Source organism: Polypterus senegalus, chromosome 18 (genome assembly GCF_016835505.1).
Source record: "Polypterus senegalus isolate Bchr_013 chromosome 18, ASM1683550v1, whole genome shotgun sequence".
Lineage (NCBI taxonomy): Eukaryota > Metazoa > Chordata > Cladistia > Polypteriformes > Polypteridae > Polypterus > Polypterus senegalus.
The window spans coordinates 37,358,000-37,379,089 of record NC_053171.1 but is presented as its reverse complement, the minus strand read 5'-3'; the positions used below and the strand labels follow the sequence as shown (position 1 = coordinate 37,379,089).

Below are 21,090 nucleotides of genomic sequence, written 5' to 3'. Positions count from 1 at the left end.
TTTGGTGAAAGTGAAATCCACATACACGAGCGGCAGAGACATGAATTGGCTGGTGTGTAGCATAGGCCGAGGGGGAGGTTGGCGAGCAAAGCAAGCAAGTGGTGAAGCCCCCAAGTACAGTAAATAATCATGAATAGATGGTAACGGAAATACCAGCAAGTCCTGATTTTAAAAGGACTCTTGCTGCAAAGAGTAACACAGTCTAAGTCCAGGCTTCCTAAATCTGTTAGTATCCTACTATGTAGCATACCATACATGAAAGATTTAATTTTTCTTCTACGTATCTGGAAGTTTTTCAAAGCAAAGAATGAAATGGTGCTCTGTCAAGCAATGGTTTCACAAGGAAGCACACAACGCAGTAAAGAACTATTAGCGTTAAGCGATTACAATCAAGAATTGTTAATTTGCATGATCCCTGTAAAGGTTTCAAAGTAATTTTAAAGAGGTTAGATATTCATCAGTCGATAGTTAGACAAAGTGTGTATAAATGGAGATGGTTTAGTACAGTGGCTACACTCCCTAAGAGAACTGGCACAGCCAAAATGACTTGAAAGGTACAATGCAGAATGCTCAATGATGTAAAAATGAACCACAGAGTAACAGCTAAAGGCTTGAAGGAGTCATTGAAACAGGTTAGACCTTCTATTTATGAGACACTCATACACAAAACATAGAATGGGCATGGTGTCCATGGCAGGGTGCCAGTGAGGAAGCCACTACTCTCCAAAAATAAAAACATTGCAGCACACCTGAGGTTTGCCAAAGACCACCCTAACACTTCACAACACTATTGGGAAAATGTTTTGTTGACTAATGAATATGCAGCAGTGCATAATGGGGTGTGGTGTAAAACATCCTCTAATCTGTTAAGTACAGTGGAGGGAGCAGCAGGATTTGGGGCTGCTGTGCCACCTGGGGGCCTGGACATCTTGCCACCATCAAGAGGGAAATTAATTCCCAAGTTTATCAAGGTATCCTACTGGATAATGTTAGGGTGGCTGTCCCCACCTGAAGATGGGTGATACAGTCAGACAATTACCCTAAATGTTGAAGTACCTTTACTATAGAATGGCTTCTACAAAAAAACACCGGCCAGTCAGAGCCCTGACCGTGACACAGTGGAAATGACTTCAACAAAGCTACTCACACCAGATATCTTAAGAATATGCCTGAGCTGAATCAGTTCTGCAATGGAGAATGGCCCAGAATTCCTCCTGAATGTTGTGCAAGTCTTATTTGCAGCTGTTGAAAGCACTTGTTCGAGGTTATTGCTGCCAAAGTGGTTCGACTAGTTATTAATTCCAAGTGTTTGCTTGCTTTTCCACAGCACACTGTTGAATGTTTGATGGATGGGTTCAATAAAAAGCATGAAAGATTATAATTGTTTGTTATTAGCATAAGCATATTGTGCTTGTCTATACTTGTGATTCAGATGAAGATCAGATTGTGTTTTTTGACCAATTAATACATAAATCCAAGTCATTCTAATGGGTCACATACCTTTTCGTGTCAGTCTATTAATTGAACTTCATGGCCGCCTAGAGTAATTTATTCATAACATGAGAAAAATGATCTTCTTGAGATCTTCTTTAATTAAATAAGAGATGAAAAAAAAATGATTCATATAGGTAATATAGAATTTGTTTTGTATAAGAAATTACTGAAAAATAAACTTTGATGTAGTTAGAATTCTATTCTACTGTTATTCAAATAAATATTTGTATTTATACCATTAATAAAAACATCCTTACAGTTTCATTTTATTTACGGCAAGATGCATAACAAAAGCTGAAAAAATGGGCAAAAACAATTAACCAACCATTCAGGTCATAACCATCCATTTTTGAAATTAAGTAACAAAAATACACACACATGCACGTTTTTTGCTGTTTTCTCCGTATTAAAGGGAATGCCAGATATATAATTGGAAGATGTTACCTGGATAGTTGTTTTCTTAAGATGTACCAGGTTTGTTTAGTACAGTTGACTGGCAGCTCCTATGCCCTCAGGTTTATTTCCTGGCCTATTCAATGTCTGCATGAAGTTTGCATGCTGTGTGTGTGGGTGGCTGGGTTTCCCCTACCTGGTCTGATGGTGTAAACTGCCCTTCATGTTCAAGATGCTGAGTTAGATTAACTGGCATCTCTAAACTGGACCCATATGAGTGAGTGTTAGTGTGTCCATGCATTAGTCCATTGGCTGTCTTAGGATGCCATTTAGGCTTTCCTCCTGGTGCATATTGTTGCTGGAGTAACATTAATCTCCTGTAACCCAGAACTGTATTATCCAGAATCATCAATATTCAGCCGAGTTAATATTGTAGAGCATGACATACATTCTTAAACATTTCCCATTGCCTGACTGGCATTGCACCTGGCCTTGGTGATGATGAGCAAACAGGGCAGTTCAAATCTCCCAAATACCCTGGGAATTCCCCAAGTGGATTTAGAAGACATTGTCGAGGATAGACTGGCCTTATCTATCCATCTCCGCATGTTGCTACTGCCACCCTCCCCAGGATAAACAGAGTTCAAGTGAATGAAATACAATGCATTATCAGTTTAAATATATTTATTGATTTTTTATAATAAGCAGTCAATGCTTATTCATCTCTGTATATGAACTTGACAAAATGTCTAAACTCTTAAGGTAGAAAAATAAATTATATCATAAAATACATCTCAATAAATAAAAACCACAGTAAATGTTTTCATGGAAAACTCTTTAAATGTATAAATGAATAAAAAAGGAAATAAAATTCACATCACAGCGGCAGTTGAGGTATGTCAGTACAGTCCATGTTAATTTCTCCAATTACACTAAACTTGCCTAATATTAATAAGCTACTTCTATTTAAAATACATCAATTTCTTTTTATTAGAACATCTCACAACAACAGATCTAGCACCAAGAAATGAATTACAATATATTTAATTGTATGGCACTCGAGCATGCTACAAATACAAGATTGTATGTATTTTTGGTTACAAACATGATTTTCATGCTTCAAGCTACACATATGGAAGAAGATAATCCTTGTTCACTTTCAGTAAACATAATACAAAAAAAGAAAACCTTTTTTTCCTCCAAAAGTGTGGAGTTTGTCTATTATGGTTAAAAATACTTCTATTTGTAATGAGACATTGTCCAGTGCATTTCAGACTGTATTACTTATGTAACTGACATTATAGGGCTAATAGTGTTGGAGAGTTAAGAATATCTAATGCATGGTCACTCTTACTTATTTCCTCTGTAAGATTCTCTCCACAGTCTGGGAAAGAATCAAAATCTGGGTATGTGAATGAAAATGTAGATAAATAAGTATTGCATGCTGGAGTGGAGGTCACTACTGGGGTGCTGAGGGGCTCCATTTCACTGGAAACAGATTTATAGAGGGTCTCCCAGTCTGTTACTCCAAAAGATGAGGAAAGGTCAATGTCTGGAACTGATCGAGCAGTTTCCAAAGCACTTTTGTCTATGGTAGGAAGAAGCTTATCTAGTTGCTCATCCTTTAAGTCTAAAGAAGGCTCCAAGTCTGAAATGTTCACTTCTGCGCTGGAGCACAGCAGGATGCTTGAGTTTCCGGATATTGCCGAGGCCGGGATGCTCGGGATCTCCAGGTCTTGGATGAGGGCGGCATTCGCAGGGCTGCTGCTTTCAAGTTTCGGCGTGTCTGCAGAGCTGAGAAGAGAGGAGCCCAGAGAATCGGAGAAGACGCCGTCCAAGTCGTGAGGAATTTTGCAGGCGGGTTGATGAGCAGCTAAGATCAGCTCAAGCTTCTCCTTCTCTTTGAGCAAACTAGCGATTTCTCTTTGCAGGGCTGCTTTATCGTCTTCCAAGTTGTCAGTTTCCTGAAGGATAATAATAGTGCAATTAGCAACGAGGATCACACAGACGGTTATTAAATAACATACGATGGGCTTCAGTATTTACGGTCTTGTATACTTACAGCTTGCAAACTGTCCGTGAGTTCTTTTCTTCTGTTGCGGCATTTAGCTGCAGCCATTTTATTTCTCTCTCTTCTGATTCTCTTTTTCTCTTCTTCTTCTGGTGAAAGCTGCAAAAGGTATGCAAAATAATTTGTTTATTTTTTGCGTGATGCTATTTTAATTACATATCTACCTTCCCTTTTTGCAGTTTTTTATATTTTGAGTATTCACAGAAAGTAGTGAATGTCTTGTCCCTTAGCGGTTGCTCTATAAATAAACCAGTGATGCAGACCGTACACGAGCTGAATTTAGATGAGCTTTTATTCCAAGGTTTCTAGTCCATGTACCATACCCCCCACATTCACTATGCGTACAGTCGCAATGATTAATAATTGCATTGTTATGATATACGGCATTTTTGTTAACAGAAAAAAAATGATAATCACCTGTTCAGCTTTCCCCCTTCTCCCGGTGGTCTGGCCCGATGCCCCTCCGATTTTGCTGCCAGCTGGCCCGGACCTCTGGTTCTTATAGGGGTGCACTCTGGATTGGGAAGGAGAAACGGACGTGACCACCGTAGGTTGGACCATCCACTGCAAATCTGGGCTGGTGGAAATCGCAGTCACAGTGGGGACAAATGGGGTGCTGCTGATATCCAAATCAGAAGTAAAATCCTAAAACAGGGAAAGAAAGTTATGGTATTAAAAATATATAATAAATACGGAAAGTAGTAAATACTCAATTTCACTAAACACCTGGATGTGCTACTTTGCTTTGAAGACTTATGTTTACTTAAATACAGTCAGCCTGATTGAGTTTTTTTTAATATATAGTTGCTGTACTTTTGAATGCTGTATAACTACTTAAGAAAAAAATGTATTTTGTTTGCGCCGCCGTCTCCCTGTTGAAAATGAAGCTTTGGACACGTTTCTGACGTCCCGAGTGACGCAGGATGTACTGCTCGGGAGTCTCCTCAATGAAATCGTTTTCACATTAAACGTCTGCAGAAAGGGGCAGATCGAAAAAAACAGGATCACACCCCTTCTGTGCAATGCATTAGCTACCTGGATTAAAATGGAGTAATTAAAATGTTTCAATAAAATATCCAATCAGTTTGGTGCGGAATAGTTTTCAATTAAATTTAACGCATCCAAATTCTATACAACAAAGGAAATAGGCCAAATACATATTTATTTTTACCTCAAATGTTATAAATATTTTTATTAATGTAAAATGGCATATATATTTTAGGATAAACATGATCAGTTTTTGCAAGGTAGCACGCACAGTATGTGGATTGTTTATGATGACAATCTAACAAATGGAATTACTATAAAAAAATCAAAATCATTTTTTACAAATAACTTGATTTTACTGTTATATTAAAAAAAAATCCTTTGCATTATTTCCTCATTAATAACAGCCACAATAAAGTAAAATCACTTCCAGGAATAAATGGCTATAAAAGCAATCCGATAATAGAATTAAGAATCGCTTAAAACAGAACAAACTCTGCTTACCTGATGGCTGTTTATTGGGGACGCGCTGCTGGAGAAAGAATCCGCCGGCGAGCTGTTGCAGTACTGCAGGCTGTCCCCGCCTGGGGAAGCCGTGCTTCCGCGGGAGGAAGAATCGTAATCTGTGCTGAAGTTAGGAAACATCGTAGCGAAAAAGGACGGAAGAGGTGTTTGTATTCAAGCAAAGGCAGAAGGTTATTTGAAAATGACACTCTCTCCTAATGCACACGGATTATCCACGACAAACTTCTACGCTGGGAGCTGTCAAGCGAAGCTGTGGCCAGGTTTTCAAACCTGGGAACTCTGCTGAGAGAAACTGAGAGACTTCGTCCTTTTATATGGGCTCCGGTTTTTATGAATGAAAGTCGTGCGTATTCGAGCCATACCATTCGCCTCCAAAAGGGTGGCGCTTTCCAAAAAGGAACATGCCACTTTTCTGTGTCAAGCTTGTGCAAAATGTCAAATAAAGGCAATTATAATACACAAATAACTTACCACAATCGTCTATTAATATTTTACAGGTCAAGAATGCTGAACCATATATTGCATTATTGGGTGGACCCTCTTTAATCCACAGACAAATAAAATCATTCGGTTTGCACACCCCTGATAATCTGCTTTCAAACGTATTTTTCATGGTTATTATTTTCTGCATTTATTTTAACGTGATTGCACCCTTTACACATTTGGTATTTCCGCGTTCCAAACATTACTTTTCATTACTTTGCAATTAGTTAGCAATGCGGCCTAATAACTGCAACAATTGTTTTAAACACACATCTGTCGACATAAGGTAAACATGCATCATGCTTATAAAGCCATAATAATTTTGAACCCCAGAGATTAACCGTGTGCAAGGTACGAACTAAATCAGGGCGGCACGTCAACTACTCTTTCATGGTGTGGCTAACAGCGAGATTTTATGTTAGATTTATTTTTTTTATGGTTTGGTTTATTTTTGGCAGTCCAGCCAACAACATGTCGTTTCAATGTAGATGGTAATGGGTGCGATCACGGGAGTTTATTAGCTTAAAGCCGCACTCGTGCAACACATGGGCGATTCTACTTAACATGACAGGCATTTCCGATAGAAAACAAACAGGGGTTCGAGCTATGCGACGTGTCACGGCAAGGGCTTGGTCACGGTGGCCACTTAACGTCTGGTAGCCTTGAAAGACATGAGGGCTAAAAAGGATGGTTTAAATACTTGTAGTCCTGCACTCCCAAATACACACCAAGGACATATTTTGAAGTTCTTTATCCATTCATTTTCTGGCTTTGTTTCAGGTATAAATCACCTTAGCTACTCAGCACTTGGACACCATTTGTCGCTCGGGCGGAGTTAGCGTGTACTTCCCAAGCGCACGTGGCTTTTCTTCCCGGACGTTTCTTCCCACAGTCCAGCAGTTTGCTTTTAGGTTGACTAGAAATCTAAATCATCCAGTGGCTGTCTGTGTGTGCATCAAACTGGAAATTCAGATTTAGATTATACTGAAAGGAGGCCTTGGTTATAAGATTTTTAAATTCTGGATTTAATCCTTGCATAATATAATATAATATTTAAGCTTCTGTAAACATACCTCATGGGGACAAATAATTATCTATCTATCTATCTATCTATCTATCTATCTATCTATCTATCTATCTATCTATCTATCTATCTATCTATCTATCTATGTAATCATTTGTAACATTCAGTTCAATTCAAGACAAAATTACATGAACCTTTATCACCGAATAATAAATGCGTTTACTCAACGTACCGTAAGATGTTCAGTCCAGGGGCAGTCTTAACCATTGAGCAAGGGTCGGCGAGTGCTTAGGGCCCCAAAGTAGCCCAATGCCCCATTATAAAATGCATTTATGAACTTTTTTTTTTATTTCAAGCGTGTTGAATTTGCGATTATAGATGTTATTTTCAATGGATTTCTGACAACGTGGGGCTCCCCCGTTCAGTCCAGACTACAATGGACTCTTCCATGTTACTGCCACACTACAGCGCAGTTGGAAGGGTAACCTGAAAGAGTAAACTTACAACATGTTTAAGTAAAGAGGCTTGTAGTGTAGCATGGACAAATAAGTACACCAGTATGTTATACAAAATCAAATTATTGACTAGAAAATGAAACAAAGTTATCCAAGTGGAGCAGAGAAACGAAAACAAGGGGGAACAAAGTTGCAAAGCTCCCAAAGGTAATTTATTTTCTCTTGAAATAACTTGCATTTTGATACTAGATTTTTTTTTTCCAGAAGGCATGTTTAAAATACTGCAACAAATGCAATAGCCAAAGAGAAAACAAAATAACTGGATAATGCACTGCCACTGTTAGGGTATCAAACACCCACCAGCACCGTGTCATATACTCTTCTGACGGTAATAATGAGCACCGCCTCGTACAATCGGAGGTTGGCAAAGGATGACCCGTGGCACAGGTGCAAACAGCCCGCGGATCTTAATATTTCGTACCCCATGAGGTGCTCTTAACAAAACGTTGCTGCAGTATGCTATTGTACGAGCTTTTAGTATATGAACAGGCATAGTCTGCAGAGGGATCATTGACGATATTTTTAGCTGGTTACTTGCTGTCTTGCATGCTCATTTTTAAAGAATATGAGTGTGTGTGCATTGTGATTTTATCAACGATGGATTTCGTTGGTGGCAGCACCCTAAAAGCGGAGCTTCGGTGGCTCTCTACATATACACTAGGACCAATAGCGCCGTTATACAAATGTAAATGTGTGCAGGTTAAAAGCAAATCAATAAAAACAGATTATTCCTTTACTTGCCAAAAATGAAGCTCAGACTGCCATCCTTTGTCATGAATTTGAATTTCAGGAGTTTGAAGGCCGCGAGACAATCTTATTTTCAATTCTTTCGAAATCCTTTTGCTGTTAATATGGATAACATGCCAAACTTTTTACAGCTGAAAGTAATTGAACTTCTGGGCAACAGCGTAGATTCAAAATAAGCTTACCAAAGTTTCATGATTTCTACAGACTGCACATTGCTTAGGATTTTCCCCCAAGGCTTTGCAGACATACTGGCATGGCACCATTACGAGGCATACATTTCAATTGTGTGCAGGTCTTTTAACAAATGGAATTACTTAAAAGCATGTCTCGAAGCCGTACTAACAGATACTAATCTTGGCAATAAATTGTTGCGACACGTTGCATGTCGTTCAACATTTGTGCAGAATCAAGCAGCTTCATATACATGACCAAAGTGACATAAAATTATTGTCCCTGATTGGTTTTTGAGCTTGCTCTTAATAGCTTTTAATAAAAGGTTTTATAATTCAAACCATTTTTGAACAACTATTTTTAAAGTTAATGTTTGAGATTAACACACATGCTAGTTTGCACAGGCTCATAGACACACCTGGATTTTATACGACCCACTACATGAGACATTCTTATCATATTGTCCCACTTAAAGAAAAGTTTGTCCACCCTTGATCCCCAAATTACTAAATCCGCCTCTAATGTTTACAATGCTTTTACAGCTTCAGTTATGTACACAAGTTTGGTTTTGCGAACAGTAGAATTATGCCATAATTTTAAAACAAATATTAGTTTTTATATTAACTTATTTTATAGTTGTAGGGCATAGCATTTAATGTAAATATATTGTCCAGAAAACTTATGACGGCATGGTCCTTCCTTCCCTATTACATAAAGAGGCTTTTCAAGTACTTATAGAATGTCCTGCAAAGGGCACCGCATAAAAGAGTCTGACATTTAAGCAACAAAAAGGCCAGTGCATGCTATTATTGAAGCCAGATTCTGTTTGCTGGTAAGAATTAAGCATCTCTTTCATGTGCCTGTAAAAGCGCCTGAGTTACGGTAATCGAGGGGCACTGGTTGTTGGGAAGAAGCCCTTTGCTCTCGCCTTCCCTCGTTTCAACTCACTTCATTACCTCAGCTCACTCGTGAGATAGACGCGCCATACCCCGCAGCAGCCCTTTCCAGATGGCATCACAGAGCTGGAGCACCAATCGGGAGGCAGGAGAGACGCACCATATATGGAACTTCCTCTTCGGTGAGCTTGGCGCTGCCGGGAACTGGATCAGCAGAGGGCTGCAAGGAATGCAATTGATCTATTATGTACAGAAGTCATGACGGTTTCGGGACCACCTCTCCGTTCCCTAATGAGACTTTCATCAGGGAGTCCCACAGAAAAGAAAAATCTATATATACATATTGATGTCAATAACAAAAATTGAAAAAGGGCGTCTTCTAGCTCACTGGAGATATTTTCCCGGATGGTTAGAGTCAAGTGCAAAAATACAGCACTTTATTTCGAATAGTAATATTGTTATGTTAATATTGCAATTAAGCGGTTGCAGATTTTGAGATAATATGATCTTTATAAAAGCTATAAACAGATCTCATTGTGATGTGATTTTCATACAGTATTTAAAGTAACACTGTATTGTTCCCAGATTTTTTTTTTAAGTCTCAATATAAAGACTATCCAGACTTTTATTATTAAGGCACCCTGCGCACAGTGATTCGCAAGAACGGAGACTGATGAAGGTGTTAGTTTCATCCTACTTTTTGCTTATATATGTTTTATGGTCTTCCATGCCGTACGTTGTTTTGAACGTTGTATGCTGGATGACTGGAAAAATAGGAATTCAAGGCTATTTAAGTATTTTAGTATACAAATCTATTTAGTATACAGGGTGGCCCAGATCTAATTATGCAGATAAAGATCGACTGGACAACTTTGACTTATGCGGAGACGATTCCAGTTCGACGCGAAAGCGATCTTTCATGTCGTCAGTTCGCACACTTCTGGATGGTCCGGGATTTTACGGGTGATTTTCTATGTAATAAACTTAATAAGTTTTAGCGTAATGAAAATTGCATAATTAGATCTGGATCACCCTATACAAATCTTTATCCTTGATTAAGCCCCATTTCGAGGCAGTATAATCACAAATCAGCATTGGCCGCTAGTCAGGAATGTGTGCCAGTCCATCGCATGGCACAGTCACATACAGCACATGCTATGTTCAGAGTCGCCAGTTAAAGAAAATGTCACATCACACAAATGTAGAAGGGAAGCAGGGATAGATGGAGAAGGCCTCCTGAAGACATGGGAAGAACATAGCAAGCTCCACGCAGAGACTGTGGCAGTTTCAAACACAAGAATCTAGAGAATTAAGGCAGCAAGGTTAACCACTGTGTACTGCAAATGCATACTGAGTGAATTGTTTTTACGTATGTACTTCTATTACTCTGGCAGGCATGCATTAATATTTGATTGATGGATTCCTAATACATTTTTTGATTGTTTTGGAAATCTCTCATGTACTGTATCTCTTATGTGCAATCCTCATCAGGTTTTCAGTGCTTATAAATGCCAACCACCCATCAAATTTCTAAACTGATATTTTCTAGTATAGGGTCACTGGAAGTCCAAGTCTGGCCATAAAAATTACAGAGGTTGTCTTTATATGGAGTGTCATATTATAAGGGCACACTCAGTGTGAATACAGATCCACATTAGGACAGCTTTGAGTTTCCAATCCATGTTACTCTTTGATATTTTGGTGGAAACTGAGTACCTAGAGAACATGAACATCTGAAAAAGTAGGCCACGTTCAGAGGGCAGCCCAGCCAGAGATGAAGTTGTCAAGTGGCATGAAAAGGTGGAATTGTTTGCCAAAATTAGACTTTCTTTTCAAAATGTCATGGGAAATGGATGCTCCTTTCCTTAGTTCTATTATTTTATCCATTTTGGGACCTTGCTCCTTAGATATAAATATACACAATGGTTGTTGAATGTATTTTAATGATTCCTTCTGAAAAATAAAACAATTAGCTGTGTGAGAAATAAATTCATTATACAAAAGAGACATGATAACACAGTACAACAAAACTGTAAGACATAGCATCAAAAAGCAAGGTCAAAATATCATAAAATTAATGTGATAATAATTACTTAAAATTGTTCTTTTTCTTTCAGTTAATTAATTTTGTGTTAAAAATAGTAAATTAGTTGGCAAAGTGATTTGTATTGTGTATCTGCAGAGTGTTGGGATCACATTCTGATTTGGGTACCAGTGTGTGTGTGTGTGTGTGTGCCTTATAATAGGCGGCCAACCCATCCGCGGCCTGCTCATAGAGCTGCTGTTGTTCACCTTGACATTGATTAAGCAGGTTCCATAATGAATGGCTGCAGCTTTTCTGTGGTCCTGCTCTAAATAACTGGGTGTAGAAAATGGATGGACAGATAGAAGGTTTGAGAAAGTTGTGCATATTTCGTGGTCTGAACATAAAACAGATGAGAGGGTTTTACAGTAAGTTTTACACCTGCTGCTTAAGATATAGAAATTGAAAGGAGAGTGTTATGGTCATGGAACGAGAAAACAAGTGTGTTTAGAGAAAGACATTATTCAGGGAGAGAACAAGAAGTAGGGGAAGACAGACAGAAAGGGATGGATAGATGGTATCATAGATTGCACATAAGGATGTCAACACAACTGCAAGAGGGACAGAGGACAAATAGAAAAGGAGGCATGCCCTGCTCGTCACCTACTCTCTTGGAGGTTGGCAGTAGACGACGATAAAAGTATAAAATATAATGAGACCACTTCATCCAACTAAGGGTTGTGAACGTGTCCTACAGTTTGTCAGTTTAAGTTTGGTGAGTCAGGTAATATGCTATTTCATGGAAAGGTATCCCATGTAAAGTTGGTTCTCACCTTCTGTGATAGGCCCAAGCCCTCTATGAACCTAAAAATGAAACCAATTGAAAATTCAGAAGTTCAATAAATAGGTATATAGTTATTACTGTTTTATAACTCAGAGCTAATACAATTGTTTTCTGGTTGCAGTTATTTTAAATAAAGTCAGTGCTGTAATTGACTTTTGACAGCATTTATTTAATAACCAGTAGTTGCGCATTGCAGAATACACTTGGCTTGAACATTCATAGTTTTCGTTCTCCTTTTCTGTACGTTTACCATTTGTTTGCTCAGAGGTTGATGCGCTTGCTGATTCCTGAGCAGCTCTTGTTTTCTCCACCGTACGACCCGCTTCTTCTTTTCTTTTGTCGGCATCTCTTCACATTAAAACTGATTATGGTAGTGTTTGTGTTGCAATTACTTAGTACATTTTCTTTCATTTTTCACTTAAGCTCTTCAACCTGCCTCAAGAATGATTTAAGATATGGAGAGGGTTGGGATGAGAACGGCGCCCGTACGCATGCGCCACGGCCGCCTTGCTGTCTGCTGCTGAGAGTTGATTCTACAGTAAAACAAAAAATAAAAATAGGAATAACCTTGGATGTCAATCATTACCATGAAAGTGGATAGTAGACATCACGTAGTATTTGTGTACCAAATTTCAGGTCAATAGTTCAAACGGTTTGCGAGCTACAGGTGATTTAAAATCCTGGACAGACAAACGAACAGCCACGGTAGCGTATTATATATAAAGATTTGTTGAATTATTTTTAGCCACTATGCGTATGAAACACCACGTCTTCTTAAACTTTATCCTTTAAAATTGTTGACACTAGTTGAATAAAAAAATAAGGAGCAACAGTGCTGTTCTGAATTTCACAAATACCAAAGTAGATCAATTCAAAATATATTTAAAGCTATTCCATTTTTATAATGATAAATTGAGAGAGGTACATAAGCAATACCATTCGATTCATATTACTCTCTTAGTTTGTAATAATAAACGTAATTGCACAGATGTATAGTAAATTATAAAAATGTATTGAGCACCTACAACTTTAAAAAACACTACAGCTCAAAAGTTGAAAATTATTTCGATAAAAACTTGTTAAATCACCATTTTAAATCCACTTTTCGCAACATTTTAAGCTTGGGTAGCGTGCACTTTGCAGTATTGTGGCGTCAAGGCCAAGGCTGTTCTGTATTCTCGCACCCATCTACGGCGCTGCACAAGACTAAGCAAGTTTAGAAAATAGATTCACAGATTGATGTGCAATGTGTTTTAGAAATATCTTTAGTCTAGAACGTGTTAACCTAGATAGAATACGTTCGTTTAAGCAATACAAAGTTCCTCTAAATTCTTCTTAACTGTGCTTCGAAGCAGCTGGTTTTCAATTAAAACTACTCCTAGATGCAGATGTTACAAATTTAGTACGAAACCGTTTGGTAAAATGATGCAGTTTCATAACATTGAGCTTTGAAACAAAAGTAAAACTGTCTTTTTCTCAGTCGGCCTAGCGAATCAGATGCCTCTTGTTTACAACCCGCCGTCTCCATGGCTACAGGGTCGTTTCGCCGCACTAAGGGCGGGGCGTTACCATGACAGCCTGCAAAGTTTCCTCGATAAACACAGACGAGCAGCGCAAACTGTAATCCAATGAAAACAGAAACCAAGCCCATGGGAACTGCTGAAACTGCATTTATTATGTCAACAAAGTCAGCGGAACACATGCAGGCGCCTTGTTATTAAAAAAAAAAAAAATAGGAAAGTTACCTTAAATATAGCTAAAATGAGGGCATACCCTTGAGGCCGTGGGGGTGCAGCGTGTAAAGGAAAGTAAAGTGTAGGTGCTGCTCACTTTATTTGAAGCTTTCCACAGCGTTAGCACAACTGAGCAATTAGATCATATAAATGTAATCTGCACGTGTGTAGTTCATGTCTGTAGTCACAAAACTCCTTTTGCATTATTTGTCAAAGGTGACCGCTATTACATAAGAAAAGAGCAAACACGAGAATGATGCAATGACGGCAGACACACTCGTGAGAAAAAGGGATTCCCTCAGAAAAGCGCGCCGACACAAACAGTTGCTATGTTGGCAACAGAGCTCTAAAACTTTCACTGCTATTAAGGAAAGACCTGCCTGGAACACTCCCTGTGATTTTTGGTGGAGCAAAGACAGATTAGCCCGCTCTGGCTACCTGCTAGGCCGGTTTCGCCACTCTTAATTGTTTATCTTTAGTGACGAAAAGACACGCGCAGAGTATTTATTCCCTTCTATTGTTATTTATAGTACAGCATAGTGACGCAGTGTTCTGGTTCAAACGAGTGCAGCTCGCTCCCACTGCACGCGTGGTGACGTTGACCTATTACCCAGTTTTAGGTTATTTGACTTGAGTGGGCGTGGGTACCTTGAGCGCAGTGAGACTATGAAGTGAATTTCATGCGTGGTTATTAAACAGATGTTAGGTCCTGTTTTAATGTGTATATAAAGTTTTGCTAGTATCAGATTTTCAAGACTAGTTACGTTTACACTTTACGTGACCCATAAACTTAGACATTTAGCTGTTAAGATCATGTTTATCTGATGCAACATTTCTGACTGAAAAACTTTGCTAAGAAATCAAATGGTTATGTTTTTTCTAATCCAGCTTATTTGTGCATCACACTCACACCACTGACTATGGAATAGGACTTTAGAGCTGTCTCAAAACTGAGAAGCCCTACCTAGATAAAGTGCCCTGCCTGTCACTGCAGTATCATGAAAATAGTTTGTCCATCGAGGTCAGCAAAACAAAAGAACTAATAGTGGAGCTCAGCAGGGAGAACTGAGTGCACACCTCTGTTCTTTACAGGTACAGTACTGCAGTGGAGAGGGATGAGGGTTTCAAATACCTGGGAATCAACATCAGGAGTGACTTAACATGATCCACTCACCCAGACATTCTGGTGAAAAAGATGAGGCAGCACCTTTATCACCTCAGACAACTGAAGAAATGTTTCAAAAAGAGTCCTGAAGTCCTTCTATCACACAGACATTAAAAACACATTGGCAGGATGCATCACAGCCTGGTATGAAAATGGCTCAAAAAAAGGACATAGGGTAACCAGAGTTGTACACTCCGCTAAGCCGAGCAGCCATCCTGACAGGATCTATACACCAAGAGGTACACTAATAATAGTAAGCTATCATTTATATTCATTAACTATTATTTATTATTTAAAAGTTATTAAACCTCTACTGTGATTACATGATACACAAAAAACAACTACTGTACTTGAGTATTTGTAATCTGCATCTTTTAATAATATCTACTTAATGTATACTTTTGGGCGCCACGGTGGCACAGTGGGTAGCACTGCTGCCTCACAGTTAGGAGATCTGGGTTCGCTTCCCGAGTCCTCCCTGTGTGGGGTCTGCATGGGTTTCCTCTGGGTACTCTGGTTTCCTCTCACAGTCCAAAGACATGCAGGTTAGGTGCATTGGCGATTCTAAATTGTCCCTAGTGTGTTCTTGGTGTGTGGGCGTGGGCTGGCGCCCTGCCTGGGGTTTGTTTCCTGCCTTGCGCCCTGTGTTGGCTGGGATTGGCTCCAGTAGACCCCTGTAGTTAGGATATAGCGGGTTGGATGATGGATGGATGTATACTTTTTTAACTGAATTGCACAGCACAGGCTGCTCACTGAGATGCACTTATGGTATTTTTCACTAAATGCCCCTGGGTGTGTACGTGTGACAAATAAATAAAATCTAAATCTTGAATCATTTATTTCTTCTACCATCAAACATTTACATTGCATGAAGTGACAGCATGTTCAAAAGAGATTCACATCAAGGTTGTTTAATGGGCATTTCTTGATGATGTGTTAGTGGATGTATTAAGTAAATAATGATCTGCTTTCAGCTTTAATTTTAATTATTATTAAGGTAGGACGCTATATTAATTTATTTACAGAAATTATCAACACACACATACTTGTTTCACATTTATATATATATATATATATATATATATATATATATATATATATATATATATATATATATATTGGATTTCAAGGGCAAACAATGTAAAATGTAGTTTCAGATTTATATATGTTCTAGTATTATGGGTATGTTAATGAACTTAATCTGTTTTTCGTCAACGCACTTTTCTGAGGTAAACACCATTCCATCTAAAAGGACTTGCAGGGCAGACAACGTTTTGGGTATAATTCATCTTGACAAATCTAAATCCATCCATCCATTATCCAACCCGCTATATCCTCAAATCTAAATCTTTTTAAAAAATATTGTAAGGGTAAACTATTAAACAGAGGCGACTGTAATTGATGTTTACATCGTCCATGGCATTTGTTTATTTGAATGGTTGTCTTTAAACGTCAAATTGATTATCTTTCTTCCCGCAAACACTTTTGCTTCGCAACCAACTACAGGGCAAATGCTTACAACGCCGCAGTTTCTAGGTAAAGTACACATTAACCAGTTTAGCCCAGCCTCTGACAGGATGCATTCCATATAAGGTTATTTACGTAATCGGGATGCCGCAGAAGGTTCCATTGTAGCCAAAAATAGGGGTCAAAGACCGATGCCTTGTTCAACATTTTTATTTCAAATCATTCATTAACCTGCTTGAATGATTAAATATGTTTGATTTGATTCACATGTCTCCGTTTTAACTTGTTTACCTTATCGTAAAATTGATATTAATCAAATTAAGAAAGAAACCCACCAATTGGATTCTTCCGTATAGCATGTCAATTCATAAAAGTTTTCGCAGGTTCCGGAAATTACAGTATAAAAGCACAGCCCCGCTGTCAAATTCGCTAAACAGCAAAAACGAACGCTAGGAGGTACAGAGGTAGCTCTCACTTAAACACTTGGCGAGCAGCTGAAGGAGACTAATAGACCGGCGTTTTGAACGGCGACTGGTTTTAAAGCCACTTTTCTGGGTCTGGCTTGGAGCGCACTTCGTAGCCAGGATGATGTACCAAAGTTTCGGCACAGAATACGACTCGTCTTCCCGCTGCAGCACTGCCTCTCCAGCCGGAGACAACCTTCCATACTATCACTCCCCTGCTGATTCGTACTCCAGCATGGGCTCTCCAGTCAGTAAGGCGCAGGTACGTACGGAGCAGTAGTACTCTTTACTTTTGTAGATTCAACTTTGAAAGTAGAAGAGCATATGCATGGTCGTACTCATAATTAGTTGCTTCTTTGTAACTCTGTTTATATGAACAAATTTAAATAATGGGTAGTGTTCATGTTTTTGTCCGTTGAATTCTGGTTTTCAATTAGATACTAACTTGGAGCGATACTATACTGGAAAAGTGGATTCAGAAACCGACGAATAAGTCCTATACCAATCAAATCACATTAAACACAATTTGTATCAACGCATAAAACAGTGTCATTGTAAATAAGTAAAATAAACAATGCAGTTGTTTATGAGAAATTCAACAGAATTGCGAGTTACAACATCAGACCAGGCTTGCAGTTCAAGCAGCAATGTTAACGCCAGTCTTTACTTTGATAAATGCGTCATCAATGACGTCGTGGGCTCCAACTTATTATTATAATACCACAGACCTGTCAAAAGAATTGAATGCCGTGTTTTAAGACTGCACACTTACGATGTATCGTTTTCTTCTTTCTTTTTGAAGGATTTCTCCGATTTGTCCATCTCCAGCGCCTCTTTCATCCCCACTGTCACTGCCATCTCCACGAGCCCCGATCTGCAGTGGATGGTGCAGCCGACCACGCTCATCTCGTCAGTGGCACCGTCTCATGGAACTTCGCATCCCTATGCACTGCAAGGATCTAGCGCTATCTACCCCAGGGCGGGCATACTCAAAACACCAGGGAATAAAGCACGAAGCACTGGCAGAAGAGGGAAGAACGAACAGGTATTTTAACATTTCCTTTCAGAAAATTGCATAATCAAGTTATAAACTGTATACGTATGGAATGCAGTATGAGCTCGGCTTTCGCGCCATGGAAAAGATGCAATTTAAGACTATGCCTGATTTCTACTATAAGACCCAGGCCCCACCAAAACCATATCTTTCATCATGCATGCCATGATTGCTGTACTGCAGTTCGACACTAGCTAGTGTTTTAAAGTTGTCTGTTGCAGTAGCTCTGAAAAAATATTCTTTTAAAAGTTCTATTATACAGCAAGTGCATGGGCAGTTTGCAATTTCACATAACAATGGGGGGATAAGGAAACTAACTGGAATGCCTCTTATTTTGTATTTTTTTTTTAATAGCTTTCCCCAGAAGAAGATGAAAAAAGAAGGGTCAGAAGGGAAAGGAATAAGATGGCTGCAGCTAAATGTCGTAACAGGAGGAGAGAACTTACAGACACTTTACAAGCTGTAAGTTTACTGTTTTTTTATCATCTTCAATTTAGCCACTTGCACCCATTTTATTACTGATTTTGCTCTTCAGTTTTACTCAAGCCCATATTTTCTTTTCAGGAAACAGACACCCTGGAAGATGAGAAGTCCGCCCTGCAGAATGAAATTGCCAGCCTCATGAAAGAAAAGGAAAAATTAGAATTTATTCTGGCAGCTCATAAACCTGTCTGCAAGATCTCTGCAGATCTGAATGTTTGCTTTCCAGAGTCCATGGTTTCTCCACAGCTGAAGAGTATATGTGAAGATTCTGACTTTTATATCCAAAGTGCTGTTCCAGTCAGTACTGCTTCCGTGACCCCTGTGACCGCACCTTCCAAAGACTCGACTATTTCTAGGAGTGCTGCACCTGTTGCTTCCATGTCTACAGTACAACTGTCTGCCCTTGACGGTTCTTTGCACATAAAAGAAGAACCCCTGGATGATCTGTTTACATTCAAGAAGACAAGCTTGGAAACGGCTAGATCAGTCCCTGAAATGGACCTTTCCAGTTCTTTTGCTCTAGCGGACTGGGAACCACTTTATACGTCTGTAGCAACCGACCTGGAGCCACTGTGCACTCCTGTTGTGACCTGTACGCCATCCTGTACTACATACACCTCCTCATTTACATTTAGCTATCCAGAAACTGAATCACTCCCATATTGCGGGGAGCTCCACAGGAGAGGCAGCAGCAGCAATGAACAGTCTTCAGATTCTCTTAGTTCTCCTACTTTGTTGGCATTGTAAGAGATGTAGCAAAATGTATTACTGAATTGGCTGACATTGTTTCCTTTTAATATACAGGGTATGTAGTTTCTAGGACTCTGGCAGGGAAATACCTCTAAGTAATTTTATTAGCTTGATAATAAATAAAGTAGTATTTTTTTTTCTGCATATGTAGCAAAACTTGGCATGTTGCTGTTGTTGTTGTTATTATTTTGCTAAATATTTTAAAAGCATATTTATAAGCATGTTGAAACATGCTTTGTTAATATCTGTTAGTAAAATATAAATTTTTTTGGTGCTAATTAATTTAAAGATGTATTGTGCAGATGATCTGACAATATATGTAACTGCAATAGTGAGTTATATATTTCAACAGAAACATGTCTTTAAATTTTAGATTTTCTTAGTATAAGTAAATTTTTGTACAATCTTCCATGTTTATTATCCTAGATTCAGAGTCATTGTAGCCCTGGTCGTACCCACCTTTTTACTTCATCCATTGAGTGGTTTGAAAATTTGTATAAAGCAAAGTTTTCTGTGAAAACATTTCTTTTTTTTTATTTTAATTAAGTTATACAAGACTTTAATATTTATATTTTTTTATTTTATTTTTCTACCTTCTGAAATGTTGGTCAGTAAACCTGCAAAAGAAGTAATTCAGCATTAATTGCTCATTGTTATATAGTTAATAAATATATATATTAAATACAGTTCATGTACTTGGAGTGTTTGTGTGTAAAATACGTAACATGTTTTTCAGAAAAAATTGAATTCTGCATTAATACTTTTTATTATTGACTAGGAAAGACAAAGTCTTTCAATACCCTGTCGTGTTCAGCCATTGTACCTAATTGCTTAAGGGATGTGACCATAGATGTCTTTTATTGCCCTCTATGCTGACGTTTTATTCCCACACATAATATTTTTCAAATGCAAATATATTCGTTTTCTGGTTATGCCATTTAACAGCTGAAATTATTTCATGGCTGCTTTGAAGTATGTCACCTGTCGTATTTACCGAACATCTCTCAGATGGTACTTTTAAAATAGCACGGCCGTAGCTATGAGTTCAGTAATTTTGATACTTTTTCTTAAATTACTTTATTTTTTTTAATGAACACTTGATTGTTATCGACTTTAAATTACAGGTCGTCGTGTTTTGTCCATATTCAGATTACTTTTTGTAATGTGGTACACTCTCTGCTACCTCCCCAGTTTTTCTCACGTCGAGATGTACCTCTGCAAGATTCCTGTAATTATTAAAACATTTTAACAGTGCGCCCCTTAACAGAACAAACCAGCTATTTTTATAAAGTGCCTCTAAAAATAAAAGCCTTCGCGTTTGGTTAAGGCTTGTCACTACGTTGCAATAACGCTCCGTTTCTATGGGCACGAGCGAACGTCAGTGGGTAACGTCAATGCGTATTAGTTTAAAAAAAAAAAGCATGACCTTGACACGCAAGCGCCATGACGTCACGTTTCCGTGTACATATATGGGCAATCTCTGTTGCCAACGGAGTGGGATGGAAATTTCTGGAAACTGGCGACGTCAGAGTGTACGCTAGATTATTCTTTTCGCGAGTGAACGACTCGCCGCGCACGTGCGCCGTTGCCATGGAAATCGTCTTTTTTTCTCTCGTTAGTCTCTAGGCAAATACAGAAGAGATTAAGGCTGCGTGGCATCTTGAGGGCCTGGAAAGTATTTTTAAAAATAATATTCTGGCGTGTCGGGCATTGTTGGCAGAGATGTGACATTTTTTTCCCCCTACTTCTTCGTTTACATTTACGTTTTTTGTTTAATCGATTTCTTCGTAACGAGACTCCC

At 38.6% G+C, this 21,090-nt stretch overlaps 2 protein-coding genes across 2 annotated transcripts; one reads left to right on the top strand and one right to left on the bottom strand.

Annotated features, from left to right (window-relative positions):
- Positions 1-2,556: 2,556 nt before the first annotated feature.
- On the bottom strand, positions 2,557-5,770 carry LOC120518863 (proto-oncogene c-Fos-like). The gene is made up of 4 exons (XM_039741864.1): positions 5,450-5,770; positions 4,376-4,603; positions 3,950-4,057; positions 2,557-3,851 (listed from the first exon to the last, which is right to left on the bottom strand). The coding sequence occupies exons 1-4, from the start codon at positions 5,588-5,590 to the stop codon at positions 3,186-3,188; spliced, it is 1,143 nt and encodes a 380-aa protein (XP_039597798.1). The 5' UTR covers positions 5,591-5,770; the 3' UTR covers positions 2,557-3,185.
- An 11,186-nt stretch (positions 5,771-16,956) lies between these two features.
- fosab (v-fos FBJ murine osteosarcoma viral oncogene homolog Ab) lies at positions 16,957-19,975 on the top strand. The gene is made up of 4 exons (XM_039741448.1): positions 16,957-17,264; positions 17,805-18,047; positions 18,411-18,518; positions 18,621-19,975. The coding sequence occupies exons 1-4, from the start codon at positions 17,124-17,126 to the stop codon at positions 19,284-19,286; spliced, it is 1,158 nt and encodes a 385-aa protein (XP_039597382.1). The 5' UTR covers positions 16,957-17,123; the 3' UTR covers positions 19,287-19,975.
- The last annotated feature ends 1,115 nt before the right edge of the window (positions 19,976-21,090 follow it).